We start from the raw sequence: 22,380 nt of genomic DNA, 5'->3' as shown, positions 1-22,380 counted from the left end.
TTCAGGGACACTAATGTGTTAAATGAGACTGATGTTAGATGGGTGTGGAAGGAGTGGTGTTTGTGGCAAACTGAGGAAGGGGCTCACTGTAGGATGACAGGAGGGAGCAGCCAGGCGTGCTGTGCTGGCAAGCAGAGTGTTCCTCTTTCATGCTGTCCTGACGGTACCACTGTGTAGGTGTGTGTCAGGTGTGGGCTTGCAGGGCTTCTTGGGAGCAGCAAGAGTTTTTATTGCCTTTTGCTCACAAGGGTGGAAGGATTATGGTTTGCACAACACTGTGGTTCACTGCGGTGTGACTTTTGTCATTCAGTTAATTGCCTTTCCACCACAGAGGCTGCCTGGCTCGGTCTGGGAGCTGTGAGGAGTAAACATCCTGGCTCTGTCTGATCATATTTCTTCAAGTTGAGTAACGCTGTGGAGGAGGGGAAGCAACCACAGGACGAGTTGGCCAACGTGCTTGCGTTTGGCAGTGTTGCCGTGGTAAGATCTGGTTGGGGGTGGCTGGGAACTGGACTGGTAGGGTTAGGGTTAGGAGGGTGTGTGGGGTGTGGGAGGTTTTGTGGTGGTGGTGAGCCCTCCCAGCACTCTGTGGAGATCTCGGGAACAGCAGTGCCTGTACTGGGGACTTGGTTTTGTTTTTGTTTTTTTACTGTTGAAAAAACTTCACGTGGCTGCCTGAATTATCAAGGACCCACTGAGGTCCTTGATAGGAGGAGGTCCCAGTGAGAAGGGTGCGTGGGGGTTCTGCAAACTGGATTGTGTCCCTGGTCACCACTGTAACACCCCAGGCTGCTAACTCAGCTTTTTTGGGTTATTTTGGTGTGTGTGTGAAGGCCAGAATCAGCAGTTAGAACTCGCGATGGCAGCGTGGTAGGACCTCAAAAGATGGGCACAGAGATCCCGTGCTTATTAATAAAAGATTAAATGTTATTGCTTCGAAAAATAATAAATGCTTTGCATCATTACACGCTTAAAGTGGTACAAAATCAGTTCGTATATAGCGTTGCACTTAAGAAAAAGTATCAATTCCACAGCTCAGTCCATCTGCGGGAGGAGGCAGACCTAATAAATAAGTTAAGCCCTTAGTTCCGTGCCGTGGGACCCTCGCGCTGAGGCATCCTGCCGCCGCGTCACGGCGTGCTCCTGCTCCCGTCGCTGTCCTGCTGCTCCCCACCTGGGGACGCTGTCTTGCCGGCCTCGTTGTCCGTGTTGTTGTTGAGGATGTCGTCGCAGTCCATCTGCGCCATCAGGTTGAAGCGCTCGGCCACGCAGTGCGCGGTGAGGCGAGCCTCGGGGTCGTGGTCCCAGCACTCCGTGATGGTGTCACACAGGAATCGCATCCCCTGCGGTCAGAAGGGTTGGCGTTAGGAGCTGGAGGCAGGAGCTGGTCTAAAGCCACTGTGCTTTCTCTGGGCTTTGGAGTGTGGTTGGTAAGGTATGGTACCCGCCCGTGGTTGCGTTAGCACAGCGTCCTGAAAGCTGTTCGTGACGGCTGTGGGTGTGAGATGAGGCCTTAACTCGTCCCTATCTCCTCAGCTTTGGCCGTTGAGATGGAGCACCCTAAAGGAGGGGAGGTGCAGGTGGTAACCCGCAGGTCTGGGAGCTGAGCCTGGATCTGGGTGTCCCCTGCTGCTAGAGGAGCCTCAGAGGTACGTTTGGAGCTAAACTCCTTAATGTGACTTTGTTTCAGCAGCTTTCTCAAAGGGCAAACCGTGCCGAGTTCAGTGCTACAACAGTGGTTTCTCACAACAAAATGATGTCTTAAGTGGGACTGGGTGCTTCAAAACACATTCATTTCCTCCCAATTTCAACGGTTACAACCCCTAGTGCTGTCTCTCTTCAGACAATTACACAAATGGAAAGAGAGTCCCAGTATTTTAGGCTCAGGGACAGAATTATTGTGCTGGTGTTTTCCCCCTTTGAAGCTAGCAGCAGCAGCTACGTTGAGCCTTCCTTTGACTCTGTAATTCCTATCATGTGCTTTTTTCATCACCGTCAACAGAAGTTGCGACAGTGGAAAAATCATTATTCTAAATAAAGCTTCGTGTTTTTTTTCCATGGGTTTGTGCATTTTTAGTTTGCAATCGAGAACCCAAAAAGATGAAGGTGAAAGAACAACGTGAGCCCTACGGTGTGGAGCTGCAGTGTCAGCTGTCCTGCCACCTCTTCCCCTGACTTTGTTGCTCTGCACTGAGGCTCATTGGGCAAAAAAGCCTTCCACCATGGAAAACAAGTGCTTTCTTACGCAGAGCTGCTGTGTTTTTCTGTTGTTGGACCTTGGGGTGTGGGGTTTGTGCTTGGTAACCTGGGTTTTCAAGAGATGCTGAGTTCTGTACGTGTGTCTTTAGCAGCAGTACTGACTCCAGCACCAGCCCTTCAGTTGTGCCAGCACAGCTGGTCGTGAACCAGCTCTGGGAATTTAGCTGAGCAAGAAAACCCCACTTTTCTTAATAGTAGGGTGTAAAAGAAGGTAGGAGTGTGGGCATTTGAGTTACAAGGACCACTTTGGGGATAGAAGTCTTAACTGGTTTTGTTTTGTGCAGATGGCAAACTGTTGCCTTAGGGCTACTGATGGCTGAGTCAGCTGTGGTGGATTTAATGCTGTGACCCCGATGGTGTCAGCTGGCAATCCTAAACCAGGGCCCACATCTTGGGCCCTTACTTGGCTGGGAGGGAGCACTGAGGCTGAACTGCAGAATAGCATTTGGAGCTGTGCATCCCCGTTGTTTGCTTTGCTGGGAAGGGAGAACCACAGCCTGGGTCGGAAGGGACCTCGGGCATCATCTAGTTCCATCGGGCTGCCAACCGACCCCTGCGGCTGCTTCCCTTGGACTACTGCAGCCTCCCAGCAGATGGTGCTGCCCTACGCTGCAGCCTGGGGAAGCAATGCGGAGCCGGCTTTGCAGGGAGATGCTTCTGACTGGTATTAGTCAGAGGCAAACTTCCAGGAGCTGCCTGTCTTCCCCTTTCCTTGTACAAGTGGAAGTCTTTCCTCCCGTGTGTGAGGTTCAGGATGACTTCTAAGCTTCAAATTCCTTGGACTGGATGCTCCATTTTGCTGAGCTTCAGCATCCGTAAGATAACCAAACGTCATTGCTTGGTGTTCATAACTTATGCTCTTGGCCACCGATTCACCAGCTGTGAATTCTGCTGTACCCCTGGCTGTTGGCTTTTCAGTACCAGGCAATTGGGTCTAGCTCTATGTGCCAGCCATGCTGATTTCATTGCAGCTATAATAATCTTCAGGCTGGGTCAGCAGAGTTTGCACATCTCTGAACCAGCTGCTCCTGGCTTACCTGGTGCACCAGCCAGCTGCTAGGGATCTCGGGCCGCCCTCTGCCGTGCAGCACGATGTCTCTCATGGTGTCCACACAGGGCTGCTCCTGCACTTTTGACCCAAAAGGCAGCTCATAATTCTTTACTTCTGCAAAAAGAGGCAATGGCAGTGTTATAAGATGGTTTTCATGCACTCACCGCGTTGCTTTGGTGTGGCCTACTGGGTCAGAAAAAGCTTATTTTTATGACTGCATAAGTAAACTGATCTGGAAATAATCTGGATTTTGAGCACAGAAGTGTAGCACCAGGTGTTTGTGTAAATGTTGTTTTCATAGATGGGACTGATGGGCTGCCTGACCTCTTCCCTGACCCAAGGACGTGTACTGGAAAGAACTTGGTCTTCCTATGGGTGATATGCAGGTAAAATGTGTTAGTTTTTGCCAGCTGTGTCGATCCTGAGTATTGCAATAACTTTAATTCAGGTCAGTGCTGAACTGAGGTAAAAAGCGAGGAGAGGGGTAAACACTGGAGCAGTTAATTCAGTGTTCTGCCACACACGTGTCCTGATGTCAGGATTTGGCTCTGTCAGCAGCTGCAGTTTGAGGGTCCCCATAAACTCCCTGTGTTGTTTTTCAAGGAAATAATAAGTGTATGTGGCTGGGGAGGAGGAGGCAGTTTGGGTTCTACCTGTTGACCTCAATATGTCTGCTCCCACCTCTGTAACCAGCGCTAGGAGTTGGATGGTGTCAGTGTTGTGGCTGGGTTAAAACCAATGTGCAAAGCACAATAGCACAGTGCCAAGCTCTGGGATGACCACCTGCCTCATCCTGCAGCCCTCCCTCAGCCATCCACTCCTGGGATGGCTTTCTTCACCTGCAGCCAAAGATGATGATATGGTCATCTCTGCTGCTCTGTAACCACAGTGCCGGCCCCGTAGCTGGGTGGCTGGGCAGAGATGGGCCCTAGATGAGATCTGTCACCAGCTCTTAGCAGCCACATGAAACCAGGTCCTGTGATGGACTGTCCTGCAGTGGGGTGGAGCACTGTCACCGCCAAGGACATGAGCGAATGAAGGTCCCTGTACACAGAAGAAGGGAGCTGAGAGATGCAAGATGAGCCTGGGTGTGACATTCCTACCTCCCACCACTTCACATCTGGAGGCCATCTCCCACAGAACGAGGGCCATGGAGTAGACGTCCATCTGCTTGAAAGACTCCAGATCTTCCAGGTTCACCCTGGACTCCAGGACCTCCGGAGCCATGTACCTGGCAGTGCCCACCTGTCCGCAAAGAAGAGAGGTTAGCAGGGGCTGGGAGGCACACGGGTGAGGGCTTATGCTCCAGATGGTTTAGTGTGGAGACAGTCCTATTTGTAAAGGCCACGTCTCCCACCCAGGGCCGTGCATTTGATGGCATGCATGCCCGTCCAAGGGATGCTGAGGTTCATACTCACTTGGCCACTGTTGGCGAAGTCGTCTGCCGTCAGTGAGGGGTCGAGGCGTATGGCGATGCCGAAGTCGCAGATGACGCACTCCTGCTCGTTCTTCACCAAGATGTTGGTACTTTTGATGTCCCGGTGGGCAATGGGGATTTTCGGCCGGCCACAGGTGGTGTAGTCGCTGTGGAGGTGGGCCACCCCGTTCACCAGCGACCCCGCCATTTTTTGCAGGTCCATCCAGCTCAGGACGTGTCTGGAGAGATAGTCCTTGAGGTTGCCCCTGCTGTGGTAGGCAGTGATGAGCCAGTACTCCCTGCGTGGTCCCGAGCCCCTGTCCTCGGCTGTGAGGAACTGCAGGACGCTGTCATGCTTGAGGCTGGCGTCTGTGAAGATCTGGCTCTCATTCTTCCAGGAGGAGTACTCCTCACAGGGGAAGATCTTCACAGCCACTGTCTCATACTGCCCCGAGCTGCTGTGGTTCAGCTTGGCCCTCCACACCTCTGCGAACTGCCCCTTGCCCACCATCTCGTCCAGCTCGATGGGCAGCAGCTCGGTGTTGTGATTGAGGCTGTTGGTGCAGGTGGGGTTCACGGCCGCCGGGCCATCATCCATCAGCACAGACAGCTTCTCGTCCTGCTCTGTGGCACTGCCTGGCTCTGGCAGAGCCGGACCCTGCCCCTGCTTCCCAACCCAGCTCTTGGCCCTCTTGCGTTGCTTCTGCGTGCGGCAGAGGTAGAAGACGACTGTGATCATCACGGCCACCAGCAGCGGTGGCAGGAGGCTGATGGCGGCCACCGGGATGACCTCCTTGCTCTGCAGCATGGAGTAGCCTGCAGGGAGGGAAACACAGGGGAAGGAGCCGCCTTGAGGGGCCTGTGACATCTTGTTTTGATCGTGCGTAGGAGGAAAGTATGCAGGGTGGTTAATAAGGCGCAGCAGTAATGCAGGCTGCACACAAATCCCATCTGAGCGGAGAGTAAGAGCCCAGATGTATGCAGTTATTAGAGAGCTGTTCATTTCAGGTGTGCAGTTAGGGCCCAGAGAAGGTGTGGGAGGCCAGCCCTGTGCACGAGGCTGTGGCCTGCACCCCAGTGTGGCTGTAGTGCCGTTGCACTGCTGGCATGTGTTGGGGAACTGGGGCAGAAATAACGGAGATAACACTGAGTGTATCAATTATCTGAGATCACTGGGGCCTGGGGTTGTGCTGGAGCCGTCCTATCCTTGGAGGGTGGCACAGAAAACCATGAGAGATGGTGCCATGAAGGAGCATTGCTTCAGCTCTGACTGAGCGTCACGGAATCGTAAAGTTTGGAAAAGATCCCTAAGATCGTCTGGTCCAACTGTCAGCCCGTCAAAGAATCACTTATCATTGCAGTGCAGCACTGGCACTGCCCAGGCAGCTCCCTGTTGTTTCATGGCTTTGAAGCCCTTCTTCCTTCAGATCATTGGAGGGGGGAACAAAACCCTAACCCTTGCGCAACGTGTAATTGTGTGATGCTTTGATGTTCGCAATTCCTGGAATAAACATGCTGACTTCAGTAGAGATATTCAAGTAAAATCTTACTCAGAGGTTTTCCTGCCAAGTATAATAACCCAGGGGAAGAGGGATAAGAATCATTCCATAAGCAAAACTCTTGCTGCTTGACCTCAGTATGTGCAGATCATAATTCAGGTTCTGGAAAAACAGAGCATTTTGCTATTTTCCTTGGCAAATTTCAATAAACGTGCTGCAGCTAATTTCTGCGAGGCTGTGAAAGCGTTTCTAAAATAGGCATCAGGTTCAAACCACAAGATCAACCTAAACTGATATAAATCAATAACTAACTCAGGAATATGTTTATTTTGGAAAGTGCGAGGCCTGGATATCACCTACTGCTTTAATGGCTTTTCCCGATGCTTACGATCCCATCTCTGAAACTGAAGCAAGAGAAGAGGTTTGGAAGGGCGTTGCGTGCACGAGTCCTGAAAGCAGCAATCACTGCAGGTTCCTTCCTGAGGATGCCCCTTCCTGATGCTGTGGGGGGGCTGCAGCACAGCTCCCATCCCCGCTACTGAGAACAGCAGCTTCTCTCTGTTCTCAACCGTGGGGCTCAGCCCACGTGTTGCCCAGCTCTGGGTTTTGGTGCTTTGCATGCTGGTTGGCACAGGGAGGCTGTTTGTGAAAGCCTTGGCTGGGGGTGGTGTTTCCAATGAGCCAGTTGTCATCTTGGTGTGAAATTATATATGCCGGCACCAGCCTGGGGATTAGGCTATCTCTCTCTAGAAGCGTGTGTACCTGTTATGTTTGGCAGTTCTTCGCTGCTTGCCGAGCCAAATTTAGCATCATTCGCTTCCATAAGAGTGCCTTGTTTGTTCCCAGAATTTGCATTTTATGTGATTTTTTTTTTATTGCTAGTATTGTGGAAGAAGCTGTGCTGCTGCCTCGCGGGTTATACTTAGAGGGGCTTTGCTTTGCCACTGATATGGATCAGACACCTGCTGGGCGTTAGGGACAGATGTGGTCCGTTCAGAGCTACAGAGGTTTGGACAAGGCCCCAGAGGTTCAGGATCTAGTTAACGGCTTTTCCAAAGCGTACGACCCTCCCAAGGAGCAGACACAAGCTGCCTTTTAGTGGGCTCACAGCTCCTGTTGGACGTGCAGCCATCTGCATGGAAATGCTGTGGCAGGGGAGTGTTCCCAGCACCACCCAGCTGCTGGGTGCCAGCCCTGGTGGGCACCAGGGATTCCCGTGGGTCTGCTGGTGTGGGATGTGTTCTAGTGCAATTTATTTAAAAGCCTTTGGAGCATAGACTTGCTCTGGGTTATGTCAGCTTTTGGGTTCCCTGGTTGATTCACCCTCTGCCAAAGGGCGCAGCCTACTGAAGGACACGGTGGATTTTCCATCTCCTGATGTTCCCAGGAGGCATTCCTGGGAGGGGAGGGTGAACCACTGGAAAACTGTTGGGCTCAGGGCAGCGGTAACAGGGTACAACGTTACCTACCTCATTCAGGAGCTCAAGGCAGACATTGCAACGGTGCCCTGTTTCTTGGAAATGCAAAACTGTACGGCTCCCAGCATGCAACTGATTTATCATTAGCACTGAGTGCTCCTCCTCGTTTCAAATAACACCAGCAAAAGTACCCACCGTTGGTATGATTTTCGAAGATAAGCTTATCGTTGCACTCCTGCTCGTCCACGCAGCCGCAGATGTAGATGATGCCGTCCTCGCTGGGCTGGTGGGTCATGATGCAGCGTGAGGTATTGTAGTTGGGGACCATGAGGTTCTCTATGGGGCGGTGGGGGTTGTGGCAGAGTGTGCTGATCCTGATGCTGTCGTTGTCCTGTCTCCTGCAGGGGGCAAATGAATGGACAAAACGTTAGGTTGCTGGCACAGCTGCCCACGGCCACCAGCTCAACGTCAGCTGCGTGTCATCTGAGCCATGGCTATGTTTATAAGCTGAGTCAGAGCACGGAGAAGCAGCTCTGCACCCAAACCCCCAGGCACGAGCTCCATCCCTTGGTGATGTTCACTGAGTGGCTGCTACCAACTGCAGCATAGACGTAGTGTGATTGAGGTAAGAACCAGTTGGGCAGAGAAAGAACACATCAGAACCACATTGCTCTCCTCGTGGCTAGTCTTGCTGGGAAGCAGAGCTGGAGCAGAGCTAACTGGGGTGATTTACATGGCATGAGAGACAGCCACCTCACGTGGATTAGCTTATCTCCTGTAGAGCCAGCAGGTAATGAAGAGCTAATGAGAAGCAAAGAGTGGCTGCTGCTGAGGTGAAGTGCCATTGCAGACCATTGCTGGAGGAAGATGGAGGTACAGAGGGGTTTCACAATCTTTGAGTCAGCTGGGAAGTTGGATATAGAGCTGGGGGAAATAACTTACATTTATCACCCTTTTCCCCATGGAGTGGGTGACACATCTCTGTTCTCTGTTCTCCCCAAGTTTTCTTGGGGCTTCTTTAAGGTCCTCTCCATATCTGTGTGCAGGGGAATTTGTGGCAGAAGTGATCTTGTTTGTTTGTTTGGGTTTCTTGTTGGTCTTCTGCTTTTGTTATTTATTTTTTTAGTCCATAATGCAACAATTACAGTGAGGCAAAAGTCTACTGAAAGCCAGGCAATCCAGTGTTCACACTAATTAGCAGGTTGAGATAAAGCCTAGCAATACGTGCTTCCTGGCTTTCAGCCTGGCAGCCGAACTAGAAGGGACAGAGGAGGAAATCACTTTGGGTAGACTCAAAATGTGCTTTCATTTTAGTTTCATTTCATTTCATGGGTCCCCATGAGCACATTCCCACCAACCAAGCCTTTTTCCCCTCATCCCCAGCTCACCATATGGCCACGCAGATCTCAAAGGGGTCCTCGCAGTAGGAGTTGAGGTTGCAGTTGCTGTAGCACACCTCCCGCTCGCAGGCTGGCGGCGTGGAGTCGCACCACTTGCACAGGTTGGTCTTCAGGCTGCGGCGGGCACCGGCACAGCAGGCTGTGGGCACAGGGGACAGCAGTTGGTCACTTTCAGCCATTTTCAGCCCAAAGTTGCTCTCTTTTCACGTGCCCCGTTGCTCAGTTCAATGTTTTAAGAAGATGACCAAGCCTACAATGTGCTGATGCAATTACACTGACCCCATGGAGGCAGCTTCCTCCAGACGGGAGCAAGTTACCTCTATTTTTAAAGGAACTATTCTTGGTTAAGGAATAAATCCCAGCTAAATTTAAACTTCCTGTTGTAAGGCTGCTGGATGTATCTTTCTTTTCTCTTTCTACTTTTTTAATGTTTTCTTTTCTTAATGAAGCCACCGAATGGCTTATGTAGGAATACATACTGGTATGTGCTGGATAAGTAGACTCAGCAGCACTCAGATGGGAACCTGAACTAGAGGATCTGCTTTGCAGGGGTGTGGGGTCCTGTACTTCTTGCAGTGAACTTCCACTGCAGGTGGGGAAGGATTGCATGGGAGATTGTAACTCCAAACAGGGCAGGAAAGCAGTCATTCCCACAGGGAGTCTGCCCAGCTTTAAGCTGCTCCTTTATGGTGGTGATGTATCCAGGGGAAAAAAAAAGGGTGTTTTCTGAATAGATGAGTTGGGGAATGCAAATTCTGTGCCACACAGAGACAGAGCGCAGTGCTCCTGCTCTTCCTTGTGTTCCCTGTATTTTGAAATCCCAACACAACTGGGCTGTTCCATGCAGCCCTTGTGGATGAGGTTTATTTTGGAGTGCTGAGGTGCAAAGGTCTGTTGGTGGGCAGCAGGGATATGGCCACCGCTGCATCCATGTCTGCTGCTCAGTGTCCTCCTCCTCTGCCTGCACAGCTCTCATTGCTCAGCACCCATTGGGGGTTTGCTATTTATCCACTCATTCCAATGGGGCTGATACTTACTTATTGACACCCTGCAGGAGCACGATGCTGAGCTTAGAGTTGCTTGTTCTGAAGAATGAGGCAGCCAGGGCAGATGAAAGAGTTAAAGATGGAAACAAGAACCAGAAGTTCAGCAGTAACCAGACAAAACTCTTCAGAGACAAATTGTTCTAAACTAGCTCAGCCCTCGGTGCCGTTATCTGCAAGAAAAGTCAGAGCAGGAATACATCTCTTTTTCCCCTCCTTATTCTCCCACTAAACTCAACAGAAGTGCACAAAGCCCACTGTGAGTTTCTCCAGAACATTGCGTCCTTGAAGCGCGAGCTCGTAGGTACAACGGAGCTGCCACATCACTCCTCTTGGCCCTGATGAGACCCAGATGAACACTTTCAATATTAATACGCGGATGATTTAATAAAGCTGCACGAGCAGTAAAAGTAACAATACACTTCCATAAAGGGGTTCCAGATGTTGCCAAGGCAAATGCTAAACATCAAAATACAAACTTCAAAAAAAAAAAAAAAACCAGAAAAAAAAAGCTGGATAAGCAAAACTTGGAACAAACTATAAACTAATTAAATGTGGGCTGCGTTCTCAAAAAATAAATTGAAGCCATAAGGATGTGATGTGAGCCAATAAATAGTACAGTTAGTCGAAGTTACTGTGGAAAGACAGTTGGGAAGAGGGTTTGAAGTCACCGATGGGGTGGGCTCCCAGTGAGCTTGGCTCCCTATCAGTAGGAAGGCTTGTTCTCCTGCGCATAAGGATGGGATCAAGTCTTGTGGTATCTATCATCGGGACCCCAGCGATGCTATGGGGAGAATACTAACATTTTTAAGTAGAAGAAAGAAGGGAGAAGCTATGCCAAAATTATCTCCCCTGTGACAGCAGCAAGCTGATACCACCAGCAGCGCTGACCCCAAGCAGGGTGAATGAGTGAGGAGCAAGCCTGAGAGCTTGGTGTGTTCACTATGAGAACTGAGGGAGCACTTTGTGGCCAAAGCAGTGGCATGTGCAGGCAATCTGCTTTGCTGCAGGGCTGAGTGAAAGGCTTCGGTTCTCAAATCCTCTCTGCCAGTGCTGCATGGTGACAACCCAGCACCAGATGGGCTTCAGCAAGGGCACTCAGTGTGAGATGCTAAGGCACTGCCCTGCTTCCTCCTGCGCTGCAAAGCACCAGAAGAGGACCTGCTCAGGTCACATCCACGTGTGCTTCAGATTCTGCTCCATTGCATGTAAGGATGAGGCTGAGGTGCAGCAGGGACCCATGGCAGGTGGCTGGGTGCCAGCTGGGGATGTGGGTGCAGCACAGGGTACGGGGCTCAGCCACGAGTCCTCAGCTCAGGAGTGGGCCTTGCACTGGGCTGGATCCGTGGATAATGACACAGCTCTGCAATAACAGAGCTGCTCATAAAATTGTTATGAGAACAAACAAATTCCTCCCCTGTTATACAGTACTAGTTTCTGCTCACCCACTGTCCCATGGGAGACGGTGAGGTCTTGTCCCCATTGCTCCTGAGCTTTCATGGGCAGGATGTGGCGGGGCAATTCTTGCATCCCCAATTTCCAGGGGAAGACACACAGGTCTGGGCAGTTTTCTGGCCATGTCCAGCATGAGCTGCTTAGAAGGACCCCAGATTTCCTGCTTTGGGAGACCAAGCAGAGCTAACAGACCCCATATCCTACTTCTTGCCCCTGTGAGGCTTCTCCACGGATGGTGGCAGAGTGCACACAGCACTGGGTTCAAGGGAGCAGCTCTGCCCTCAGGTCCCACATCGTCCCGTGTAACAAATACTGTAGTTGGCAGCGGGCGCGTGGAGCGAGGGGCGAGCCAGTAATGTTTCCTGGTGAATAAAGAGGGGTTGATTTTGATTGCATTAGACATCAGTGCTTCCCAGAGCCAAAAAAGCGTGCAGTATACGTTTCTGGTGCATTTGGACCCTCTTCAAACAGGCTGGGAACTGACTTATCTACTGCTTATTTTTTTCTACATGAAAATAACTCTTTAAATGAAGTGCTTAGCAAATCATGCTCTGTCCTATTCCAAGGTGAGTTGGGTATGGCTTTTACCAGCAGACTTCTCAGATCTCTTTCAGATGCCTGAATGACATCACCTAACTTCACTTTGGGGAGATGAGCTCAGCTGAACGTTGTCTGTCCTTCTGCTTTGGCCATCTCCAGTGTTGCTGGGTTCCCTTCTGTGAGTGACCTGTGAGACAGTGTGGTGACCTCGTGCTGCTTTGGGACTCAGGGATGTTTCCTCATGAGGTATGGTGAGGAGGTGGCCAGGGGGGTTTCACAGCATCAGTAAGGTTGGAAAACACCTCTAAGATTATCTAGTCCAGCCATCAGCCCATCCCCACCGTGCCCACTAACCTCAGTGCCACATTTTACCCTTTTCTTGACAATACCCGGGGAAGGTTCCTGTTTGATTTCAGTCAGTGGATGCTTTGAGCAGCCCTAGAAGGATGTTTTCCTGCACATAGCATGGGGATTGGAACTGGATGATCTTAAAGGTCCCTTCCAACCCAAACCATTCTGTGGTTCTATGATGATTCTATGTCCTTGCCTATGGCTGAGGACGGAGCAAGCAGTTCTCTGTCTGCTCTCAGATCTTCTGGGATCCTCCATCCTCTGTCCACCACCATGTCCCCCTTGTTCATGCTTGAGGCACTGAAATCAGGCAGGAAGCATCCCCTACAAGAGAACTCCAGCTCCCTGCCCCAGATCCTGCTTTCTGCCCCTCTGCTGGGGCCAGGAGGGCTGCGCAGGCGACTGTCGCCCATATTGTGCTCTCTCTCGTGTTTAAAAACAACAACAGCTCCACTGACTCATAGATCCTACAGCCTCTGAGTCATTTTTTATTTCTGGATTTCACTGCTCTGCCCTTTGCAATGAAGGGAGCTGCATGAGTGCTCACACAGACACATCAAGTTCACATTTGTTTTTCCCCTATAAAAACAAAACCATTTCCATACCATTAATGAAACAGAAATGATTTGACTTTGTGTTCCCTGGCTTTTATTTTCCATTGTATAAACTGTGCAGATGAAATAACGATGGCTGTAAAGTAAACCTCTCTCTTTTTTTTTCCCTTTCCTTTCCCTTTCCAGGCAGCTTCTTTTCGAAATAGCGAAGAGTCACTTACAGACTTGGCCCCAGCACTGTGCCGGGTGGGATTAACCCCTGCATCCCCAGCTCTGCTCCCCTTCCTGCTCACACTGTGGGGTGGAGGCAGCACCAGCACCAAGAGGTACAATGAGGCAAAGTGGGTGGCAAACATTGGCAGGGGAACGATGTTCTTTCACTACAAAGACATTGAGGCCCTGGAGCTTGTCCAGAGGAGGGCAATGGAGCTGAGAAGGGTCTTATGGGGAGCAGCTGAGGGAACTGGGGTTGTTCTGTCTGGAGGAGGCTCAAGGGAGATCTTATGACTCTCTACTACTCCCTGAAAGGAGGTAGTGGGAAGGTGGGGGTCAGTCTCTTCTCCCAGGTGGCAGCAATAGGATAAAAGGTGATGGCCTCAAGTTGTGCCAGGGAGGTTCAGGTTGGATATTAGGAAATATTTATTCTCAGAAAGAGTGGTAATGCACTGGCACAGGCTGCCCAGGGAGATGGTGGAGTCACTGTCCCCAGAGCTGTTCAAGAACTGTGGAGATGCGGCACTGATGGACATGGTTAGTGGGCATGGTGGGGATGGGTTGCAGTTGGACTGATGATCTTAGCAGTCTTTGCCAACCTTAATGATTTTATAACAAGGAGAAAGGGATGTGCAGCTGCCTGCAGAGGGAGGCAAGGAGGAAAAAGGGCTCGGGTGCAGGACGCTGGGCTGAAAACCTATTTTTTGGGTGTGCAAGTCATTTTCTGTTGAATCTGGCAGTCCCTGTTTGGGTCTTTCTCCATCTTGTTTGCTGTGGACACCAGTGCTGGCATCTCAGACAAATGTCCCCTCTCCCCACCATCCCCACAGCCATGGCCTGTGCTAATAGGTGCTACATCTTGCTCCTGCTGCTTGCTGAGCCCTTATGCTATTGCAGAGCACCCTGAGGACAGTCAATGGGTGACGTGGCACTGCTTCCTGGAGCAGCAGATGCATCTGGTTGTGAGATCATGTGCTTGGGAGAATGAGATGGGGTGAGCAGGGAGTGTTGTTCCCTGAGCATTGCCTTTGAGTCTTCCAAAGACAGCGCGACCATTTTTCCTATTTGCCTATTTCCCACCCCACATCCCTCAGCCAAAAGTCAGTGGCCAGGCGGGTTGGTGACACAGCTGAGCTACCATTGCTCTTCCAGGACTGGGTGATGTGTTTTATATTATTTCTCTTGGATTTATTAAGCATTATGTAACCAGCTAACCAATCCCGCATGCTACGAAATCGCTGCCGATTTCATGTCAGTGGAAAGTAAACAAAAAACTTTCTGAAGTGGCAGAGCCCAAATTCGTTTCCACGTTCAAAGCAACCCTTGGAGGATTTCCCCATCTCTTCACCACCAGTTTGCATCCAGGCACTGCTGCAACCCATTAGAAAAGAGTTATGGAAAAATTGCATGTAGCACACAACAGGCTGTTACAAGCAACTCCTCTCTCTTTTTACGCTCAGCACAAAACAATTAAGACCAATGTTATTTTAAATAATTGTCTTTAAGCATCCTTCTGGATTTTGTGATACTCCTTGAAATGGGTTACTCTGGTATGTTTCTCTTTTAGGGAGGATTCCTTTGAATAGGAAAACCTCTTGCTAACTGTACGTGAGGTCACGGAGCTCAGCAGAACCCCATCCAAAACAACACTCTACGCTGTGCAGCTCTGGGAGGACTCTGAGCACCAGGTGAGCCAAAAGTGATGCTTCCCTCAGGCACTGCTCGGTGTATGCACTGTGGCTCTTCCAGGAACCCTTCTTGTGGGTGCAAATGACAACATCCTGGCCATTAATGCCAGTTTGCACACAGTAAAGCTGGACTGAGGATGGAGCAATGTGGCTGTGGTGGCCTTGTGCTGAACCCATGTAGCTGTGCAGGTATTACAGAATCATAGAAAGTAACCTGCACTAAATCATCAGCCAAGCTAGCTCTGAGGGAAGACCCTGTTTTGCTAAACTCAGACACCCCACATCACCTGCATCACCTCATAACCTGCTGGGCAGCTGAGCCCAAACCAAGCTGCATTGGGGTGGCGGGGCTAATGGACTGAGCTGGGGGCTGCCTGCATCCAAAGGCGCCACCAGCATTGCCCACTGGTAACAGGTCAGGACAGGAGATGCCTTCTGGGGCAGGAGGAAAGCAGATTTCTCAAGATGAAATCCCAAAGTGCAATGTTCATAAACAATTTTAGCAGCTCTGCCAGTGCCTCCACTGACCTGGGACTTGGCAGGGTGAAGCAATGTGTTGGCACAGGGCTGAGTTAGCGTGTCCCCTATGAAAAGCACACTGTGGTGAATGGGATTCACATGCTGAGTCCTCAGAGACACCCAGATTGCAGCCTTGGAGCTGCCATGGGCCCAGCTTGTTGTAACTCACTGCAGATCCAACAGCAAAGGAGAGAGCTGCGAGTCGTCTGCAAGCATTGCTCTGCCTTTGACTACTGCAATCCAAGAAAAAGGATTTTGCACAGCTTTGTGCCTGGTAATCATCTCTGTATATGCTTTACAGGCTCCGCAGGAACCTGGATCTCTGTGGGTAGCTGGAAGTGCAACTTAAAGATATCATCCAAATAGGTAAACATGTCAGAAACCTTATCTGGGTCACATTTGGGCAACAGGGTTTGCTCTATTTTAAGAGGAAATGGTTTGCCGATGGTTTAGATGGACTTCCTGAGGAGTTTGCAATTCCTGGCACACGTTCGATTTGCCATCTGTTAGGAGGACTTTGATGAGTTCACAAAGAGACATTCGACTGGAGCTGCTCTGAGTATTTGGGGTGGACTTTTGTGATGGACCGGTTTGCGTTGGTTGGGTTTGCACTGCTCCAGTTCCCTGGGTGCTTGAGAGAGCAGGGCTGAGCTCTGGGGTGAGATGCGCCGATAGCTTCCCACCAGTGCACTGCTGCCAACGCATTCCAGCATGTTCCATGCCTGTTCTTTATGTCTGCTAACATTATTGTGTAACGTTGAGTTTTGCCCTCATTTAGACCGGATCTAGCAGTAATTAAGTGTTCTGTGCTGCCAGAGGGAACTTCAGCTCGAGGCTAGCATGGATACAGATGTGAATTTTTTTCTCGCTTTTCCTACAGTGTCCTACATTTAGCACGTAAGGAGGTAAGCTGGCCTGCTCTCTGTGCCCCTGGTGGGAATGTCTGCCACCACCTCCAACCACACCAAGTGGTTTTTGATATATTAAAGACATGACAGGAACCGGGCCCCCCGGGGGATGCTTGTACCCTGGGGCTATGTGGAGGAGGATGATTAATTCTGCTGCCCATGGTTCTGTGTCACTTCCCTCTGTATGGCAAAAGGATCTTGTCTGCTCTCGTGAAATGGCTGGGGCTAATTTTGGGATGGATCTAGCGTGGAAAAAATACTTTAGGCAGCGAGACAGCAGCTGATTCAGTCTCTTCCAGGGTGGATGCTGGTGTTCAGATGCTCCCAGGCAGCAGGTTCTCCAACAATATCAGGCAGATGTCCTTTGTTATGTCCCAGCTGCACCCCGTGGCTGAGGCAGACCCTTGGCTGATGGGACACTGCCGCTTCTGCATGAGCACAGGCACTGTGGTGTGGGATGGCTGAAGTCAGGAGGGGCTGGTGACGTCCCCAACGTTGCTGCAAGGACCACATATCCAGCCTCAACCGCTCTGGGAGTCCCAGCCAAGGCATGGGTTGAAATGGTAGTGGGGCTCTGCAAAGTGACACCCAGCACCAGCTCTCCATTGCAGTTTGTTTCTGCTGACAGCTGCAAACGGTGCTGTGGAAATGCTGAAAAGGCTTTTTCCCTGTAAATCTTGACTCCAGCTGTAAACAATCCTGTATGCTCAAGGCAGCACTTTGGTGAAGGTATGTTCCCAGACCTGCCTGAGTCCACACGGGCAGTAGCCAGAGGGAAGGTTGCAGCCCCACGGATGAGAGGCATTTGCTGTGGTATAAATCAGCTGCCTCTTGTCAGGCATGTTCCTGGCTTATCAATGGGAAGCAAAACACTGCAGTGCAACAGCTCCAGGAAAGGCCGTGTCCTGAAGCAGTGTAATTGGTGGGAGCATGGGCTGCAGAGGCGATTATAAGATAAGCAGGCTTTCCCAAGTCTCCTAAAAGCTTGACAGCTACCAGCAGCTGGCAGGAGCATTTCAGCCCTATACGGGCTGTCATTAAATGATGAACCAAATGGGGAAAAGAAACGTGACTCTGATGGACCTTACAGAGCTGTTCTGGCTCTGTAGGAGCAGGATCACAGTGCTCTTGTCCTTGCAGCCATCCTTTGGTTTCTCTCTGAAGATCCCTAGGAAAATGCTTTCCCACGGTTGGGGTCCAGCACTGAGAAGATGATGTAGCTCTGCCCCATAAGGCAGGCAGCCATCACTGGTTTTGTCTCCCTGCAAACTGGGCCTCTTCCCATGAGAGGCTTTCATTTGGCACGTGGTGCGAAGCATTAGATGTGGAAGGAGCAAAGTGTGTGGGAGCTGCTGATTTCATCTTCTTGGTGGGACTATTTTTTTATTTTTTTATAGCAAGATGAGATGTGGCACTTCCCTGAAGACATGAACATCCATAGGAGAGTCCATTAGTTTATGGCAAGTTGCAACACTGCGGAAGCTGTCTGAAAGCAAATGTTACTGCAAAGAATTATCACTAAGGGGAGAGGAAAACATGTCCTAAGGAAGTAAACTTGATGGAGCAATGTAAAGCTGTAGAGGACAGGAAATGGAGTTGAATACTTCCTCAGAACAAAAGCTTCCAGTAAACTGTCTTTAATGCCAGCGATTGCTCTCTGCCTATTTAGTGAATACGTGGGACACATGTGCTCAGGACTTTGTCTCTAAGGGGACTAACAAATATCATGAATACAGCTGGCTGAACCTTTTTACCACCATTACACAGAAATGTCCTTGTGACCATGGAGAGATTCAAGGCCAGGTTGAATGTGGGGCCCTGGGCAGCCTGATCTGGTGGCTGGCAGTCCTGCCTATGGCAGGGAGGTTGGATCTAGATGTTATTTAAATTCTCCAACAACCTAAGCCACTCTATCATCCAACATTGATAATAGCATTAAGAGCAAAAATTGGCTTTAGGAAACTGTGTTTTAATTTCAAGAGCTATGGAATTCTGTCTCTGAAAGGACTTTTCTCTGCAAATTTAATTTAGGTGTGTGCTGCTGGTCTTGAGTCTATCTAACTTGCATCAGCGGCAGAAAATGCAGTACCAGGTCTGACAAAGCATAAAGGTGAATTCAAGATAATCCATCATGCTCCTTGCTGAGTCTTGTGCTGGTTGCAGCGCTGCAGAGGATTCTGATTTTACATCATCAGGGCTTTCTTTGTGCTTTTCCCTTTTCTGAGGAATATGTTACTCCAAAGTCAAAGCAAAATAAGATGCTTCTTGAAAAGTTTTTTTGTAGCTGGCCCCATGGCCCTGCTGCCATGGTGGGTAACGCTCACTACCATGCACTGTATGGCTTGCGAGAAGGGTTCTGTTCTTCTCTGCTCCAGATCAGTCTTGGGCTGTTGCTTGGACCCCATTCTGCATATGCATATATCTGCCTGTGAAGTAGAGGGCAACCCTTCGTTGTCTTCCTCTCCTTCATCCTCTCATTTGTTCATACCTGGCCCTAGGTTCCTGTCTCTGAATTTTTGTGTGTTGTGGTGTGATCCTGATAGCTCCCATGCCTGAGGAACTTGCTGGCATTTTGGTGGCAGTGCAGCCCCTGTTTTTAGCTCTGGTGATCATAGAAATAGGAGAGAAACTTCTTGAATGAGATGCCTGAGGAGCCTGGGATAGGTCAGAGAGGTCTTGAATGGATCAAAAGCCAGAGATGTTTCTCTGACAGCCCTGGGTCTCCCAGTTGTGATTTATGAATTATGTACACTCTATGTGTTTAGCAAAAGAGTCTCAGTGGGGAAAAAGGAACCAGCTTCAGAGAGCCACCGTCTAACAAGAGATACCACCTCCCACTCTTTGTGGAGTCAACAGGGTGTCATATGGGAAGGACAGCAGTGAGATGGATGGCAGAAAACATCAGGATGTGTTAATGGGCCATCATTTCAATGGGAGGCAGTCATAGGAAAATAAGATCAAGCCCAGAAGCTGGAAGCTGTGGACTCAAGGCAGCAGGCACACAATTTTCCTTCTCTGAGAAGCAGGATGTTGGGTTATGAGCCAGCTACAATCCACACCATGGGACACTGGGTTGTGTGGCCACAGCCTGGTGAGAGGAGAAAGGGTGGTCATCTCCTGAGCTGAGTAGGCAGGAGGCCTGTGCTGCATCCAGCTCTGGGTAGATACAACTTAAAAGGCAATGGAGAAGTGGGAATGGCATTGGATAGTCTTGTGAGGGTAGAATAGGCCTCCCCAGTGCCACATCCTGAGGTATGACCACAAGCCATGAGAGAACATTCTCAATGAAATTCCTGGGCACATCTTTCCTAGGGAAACATCTTCCCCTAGGAAAACTCCTAAATATAAATGTGAAGACTGGAGCATTCCTGTGTGCACAATACAGTAACCCTACATCCAACCTGTGACTTCTGGGTGGGCCATGGTCTATCTAGCAGATAGTCTTGCTGTTGTCAAAGGCTTTGAGCAACAAAACCCCACCACATTCTGAGTCTGAGTAATTACCTGCTGGAATAACTTTGCTATGTTGTGATGTAACACAAAAGCACCTAGTTACAGCTTTCAGTATGTGAATCTTGCTTCTTCTTTGTCTGATAGAGGAGAAATACCACTGCCAGAAAGAACCTCTCTGGGGGCTTTTTGTAGACGATGACTAGCTCACCTCCCAGCTCCCTCTGCATCAGCTAGAGGCAGCAAAGTCTGTGAGTCTCCACTGTAGGATATGTTTTCCCATCCTGAACGATCCTTGTATTTTTTGTTGCAGGCCCCTCTAGTAGGTAGGAGGTGAGAAGGGGAATCTGGGAAATCCATGAGCTGAAATTCCAGCAGTTTGTTAGGCTACAGCCCCTTTTTTCCATTGTGAGTGGACCAAAGAAGACAGATAACACTGATGAACATGCTGGTGATAGAAGGGATGGGGACAGCCAGTGTGGAGCCCCCATTTGTATTTCAGGCCCTTAGAGAATAACAAAGTCTCCAAGGACGCTCAGTTGGTGCTGGGAGATCTTTTCCAGGATAACTGGGCACCATCCAGCCATTTTCTCTATGGTAATTCCTACATCTCTATGCTAAGAAGAGCTACTTCACTGCCATCACCAAGCCACTGCTGTTGCTCTTTGCAGGGAGGCTGGATGACTGTGGGGATCTGCTGCTGGAAGAACAACTGAATGCGTATTTTCAGCCATTTTGGAGAACTTGCCTCTCCCTTTTCTCTCAGTGTCAAAGCAAAGCGGACCCCCACGGTGCTTTTATTGTCACAGAGTTACTGTAATGTTGATATTAACACTATACTCGATGGTTGGGAGGTAGCTCCAGTAAACATATATCAATGTTGAGCGAAATCAGAGAGAGAGCGCCTTGGCTTATTTGTTTTTCCCCATACCAAGACAAATGCTGTCATCGTATCATTCACGTAACCTTTCAAATGAACTTAGTAATCATGATATGTTTTGGTTTGGCTTCTCTCAGATTAAAACCCTGCCTTTTAGAAAAAGGAAACCATAAGTTAAATAACTCCAAAATTAGGTATTTCTGAAGGATAATTAGTGGTCTTCTTTCTTACCAAAAACAGCCCAAGGCTGTGCTTTAAATAATGCCTTGTAGCAATTCCTTCAGTGCAGCTACAAATGTGATTAATTTAGCAAGATGTTATCAGTAGAGCATCCTACACTTCAACCCGTACTTTAGGGTGTTATCTGCAGTAAGGACCGCTACGTATTTCTGCAACATTTCCAAAGTTGGCCTGACCTTATGTTGTAAATCCCCCTGCGTGGGGCTCTCTGCTTCAGAAGTCACTGCAAGAGTTGTGTTTGCTATGAGGAAATTCCCAACCAGCTGTATTCTTTCATTCCCCATTTCTGTAGATAGGGGGACCCATGGAAAGTGAATGTAGATACAGATCCCTGCCCCCCGTTGTTTCGATTGGATGCAAACATACAGGCACTATAATCCCAGCACTGCATTGCTTTGAGCAAAAAGCAGTTTTAGTTGCACTGAAAATTCTGTACCAAGGGGAACAGATCTGTATTTGGAAAAGGACTTGCTGCAAAAAGTGAGAAAATATATAAACATATACTATATAGGGATGTATGTGTGTATACACATACATTGGTGCTGTATATACAGAACGGCACGCACACGTACTTGGGAGATGTGTATATAATGCTCACTCATATACAAATCTACTCCCTGTTATGAAACAATCATCGGGATATAAACAAGAGGCTTTAAACCTCAGATGGGCACGTTTTCAAGTGCTGCTGGAGGGTTTTATCTGCAGTCCTGAAGAAGTGCTATCAAAACCTAAACAGGGTGCTCATTACAAAGAAATCTTTACATAAGAGCTGGAAAGGTTTGCCGAAGAACCAGATGTTGTTGCGAGGACAGCTCTCCTCCCCCTCCCCACTTCTTTCCATCTTTAATAGTTCGATTAATGCTGCACATAAACCCGGGCTGATAAAACTTCACCACATCTGGATGCTGTTGAAACCAGATCACTTCACTTTGCTCGCTTTTAATCTTAATCGATAACGTAAAAGCTTCCACCAAGTCGTGCTGACCGACGGACAGACTTCTGCACTGTAAACACTGACATCTGGGAGCTGCTCTCGGCCAGCACGCAGCGGTCTCCACCGAGCCAAGCACTCACCCTTCTCAGAAAGGGGAACTCACAGCTGATGCTATCAGAGCAGAGCTGCGACCAGATCGCTGTGAAACTCCCTGCTATTCCCAACCCTCCGCCTAAGTGCCGTCAGGGGAGAAATCAGCAGCGTGCTATTTTTCTGGAGGAAGGACAACGAAACGACCTCTGCGCTTAACACTGCCCAAGCAGAAACATTTCTCTACTCACAGAAGGACAGCAGCAGCAAGGAAAACAGACCCGGTCTCCTCCAGCAATCCATTTTGTGGATCCAGAAGCCCAGCTTCAAGCTGTTGACCCGTCCATCCTTCTGTCTCTCCGATGTCAACCCCACAGCCACGAATTCATGAGGCTGCCGGCTGGGAAGGCGGATCCAGGCACAGCGAGCCCAGCTGTGCGTGGGGTCCGCCCAGGAACTGCAGCTCAT

General features: G+C 49.6%; 1 protein-coding gene across 2 annotated transcripts; it reads right to left on the bottom strand.

Moving 5' to 3' along the window:
- Positions 1-816: 816 nt before the first annotated feature.
- On the bottom strand, positions 817-22,380 carry LOC136057723 (TGF-beta receptor type-2-like). Of its 2 annotated transcripts, none has more exons than XM_065750560.1 (7): positions 22,164-22,380; positions 9,033-9,183; positions 7,840-8,042; positions 4,729-5,678; positions 4,414-4,555; positions 3,297-3,424; positions 817-1,343 (listed from the first exon to the last, which is right to left on the bottom strand). In XM_065750560.1, the coding sequence occupies exons 1-7, from the start codon at positions 22,378-22,380 to the stop codon at positions 1,131-1,133; spliced, it is 2,004 nt and encodes a 667-aa protein (XP_065606632.1). In that variant the 3' UTR covers positions 817-1,130. The 2 variants fall into 2 exon arrangements, with proteins under 2 accessions (XP_065606632.1, XP_065606631.1); XM_065750559.1 differs by having other exon boundaries at positions 4,729-5,543.

The sequence above is a fragment of the Cyrtonyx montezumae genome, unplaced genomic scaffold (genome assembly GCF_038088225.1).
Source record: "Cyrtonyx montezumae isolate F1298 unplaced genomic scaffold, pur_monq_1.0 scaffold_7, whole genome shotgun sequence".
NCBI classification, from domain to species: domain Eukaryota; kingdom Metazoa; phylum Chordata; class Aves; order Galliformes; family Odontophoridae; genus Cyrtonyx; species Cyrtonyx montezumae.
The sequence above is the reverse complement of the archived record's forward strand: the minus strand, read 5'-3'. Positions and strand labels throughout refer to the sequence as shown.

Coding starts and splice junctions, on each gene's coding strand:
- LOC136057723 (XM_065750560.1), bottom strand. CDS start 22,380: ATGAGCTGCAGTTCCTGGGCGGACCCCACGCACAGCTGGGCTCGCTGT. Junction 8,043..9,032: donor GAGATCTGCGTGGCCATATG/GTGAGCTGGGGA, acceptor TGCCCCCTGCAG/GAGACAGGACAACGACAGCA. Junction 4,556..4,728: donor ACTTCGCCAACAGTGGCCAA/GTGAGTATGAAC, acceptor CTTTGCGGACAG/GTGGGCACTGCCAGGTACAT.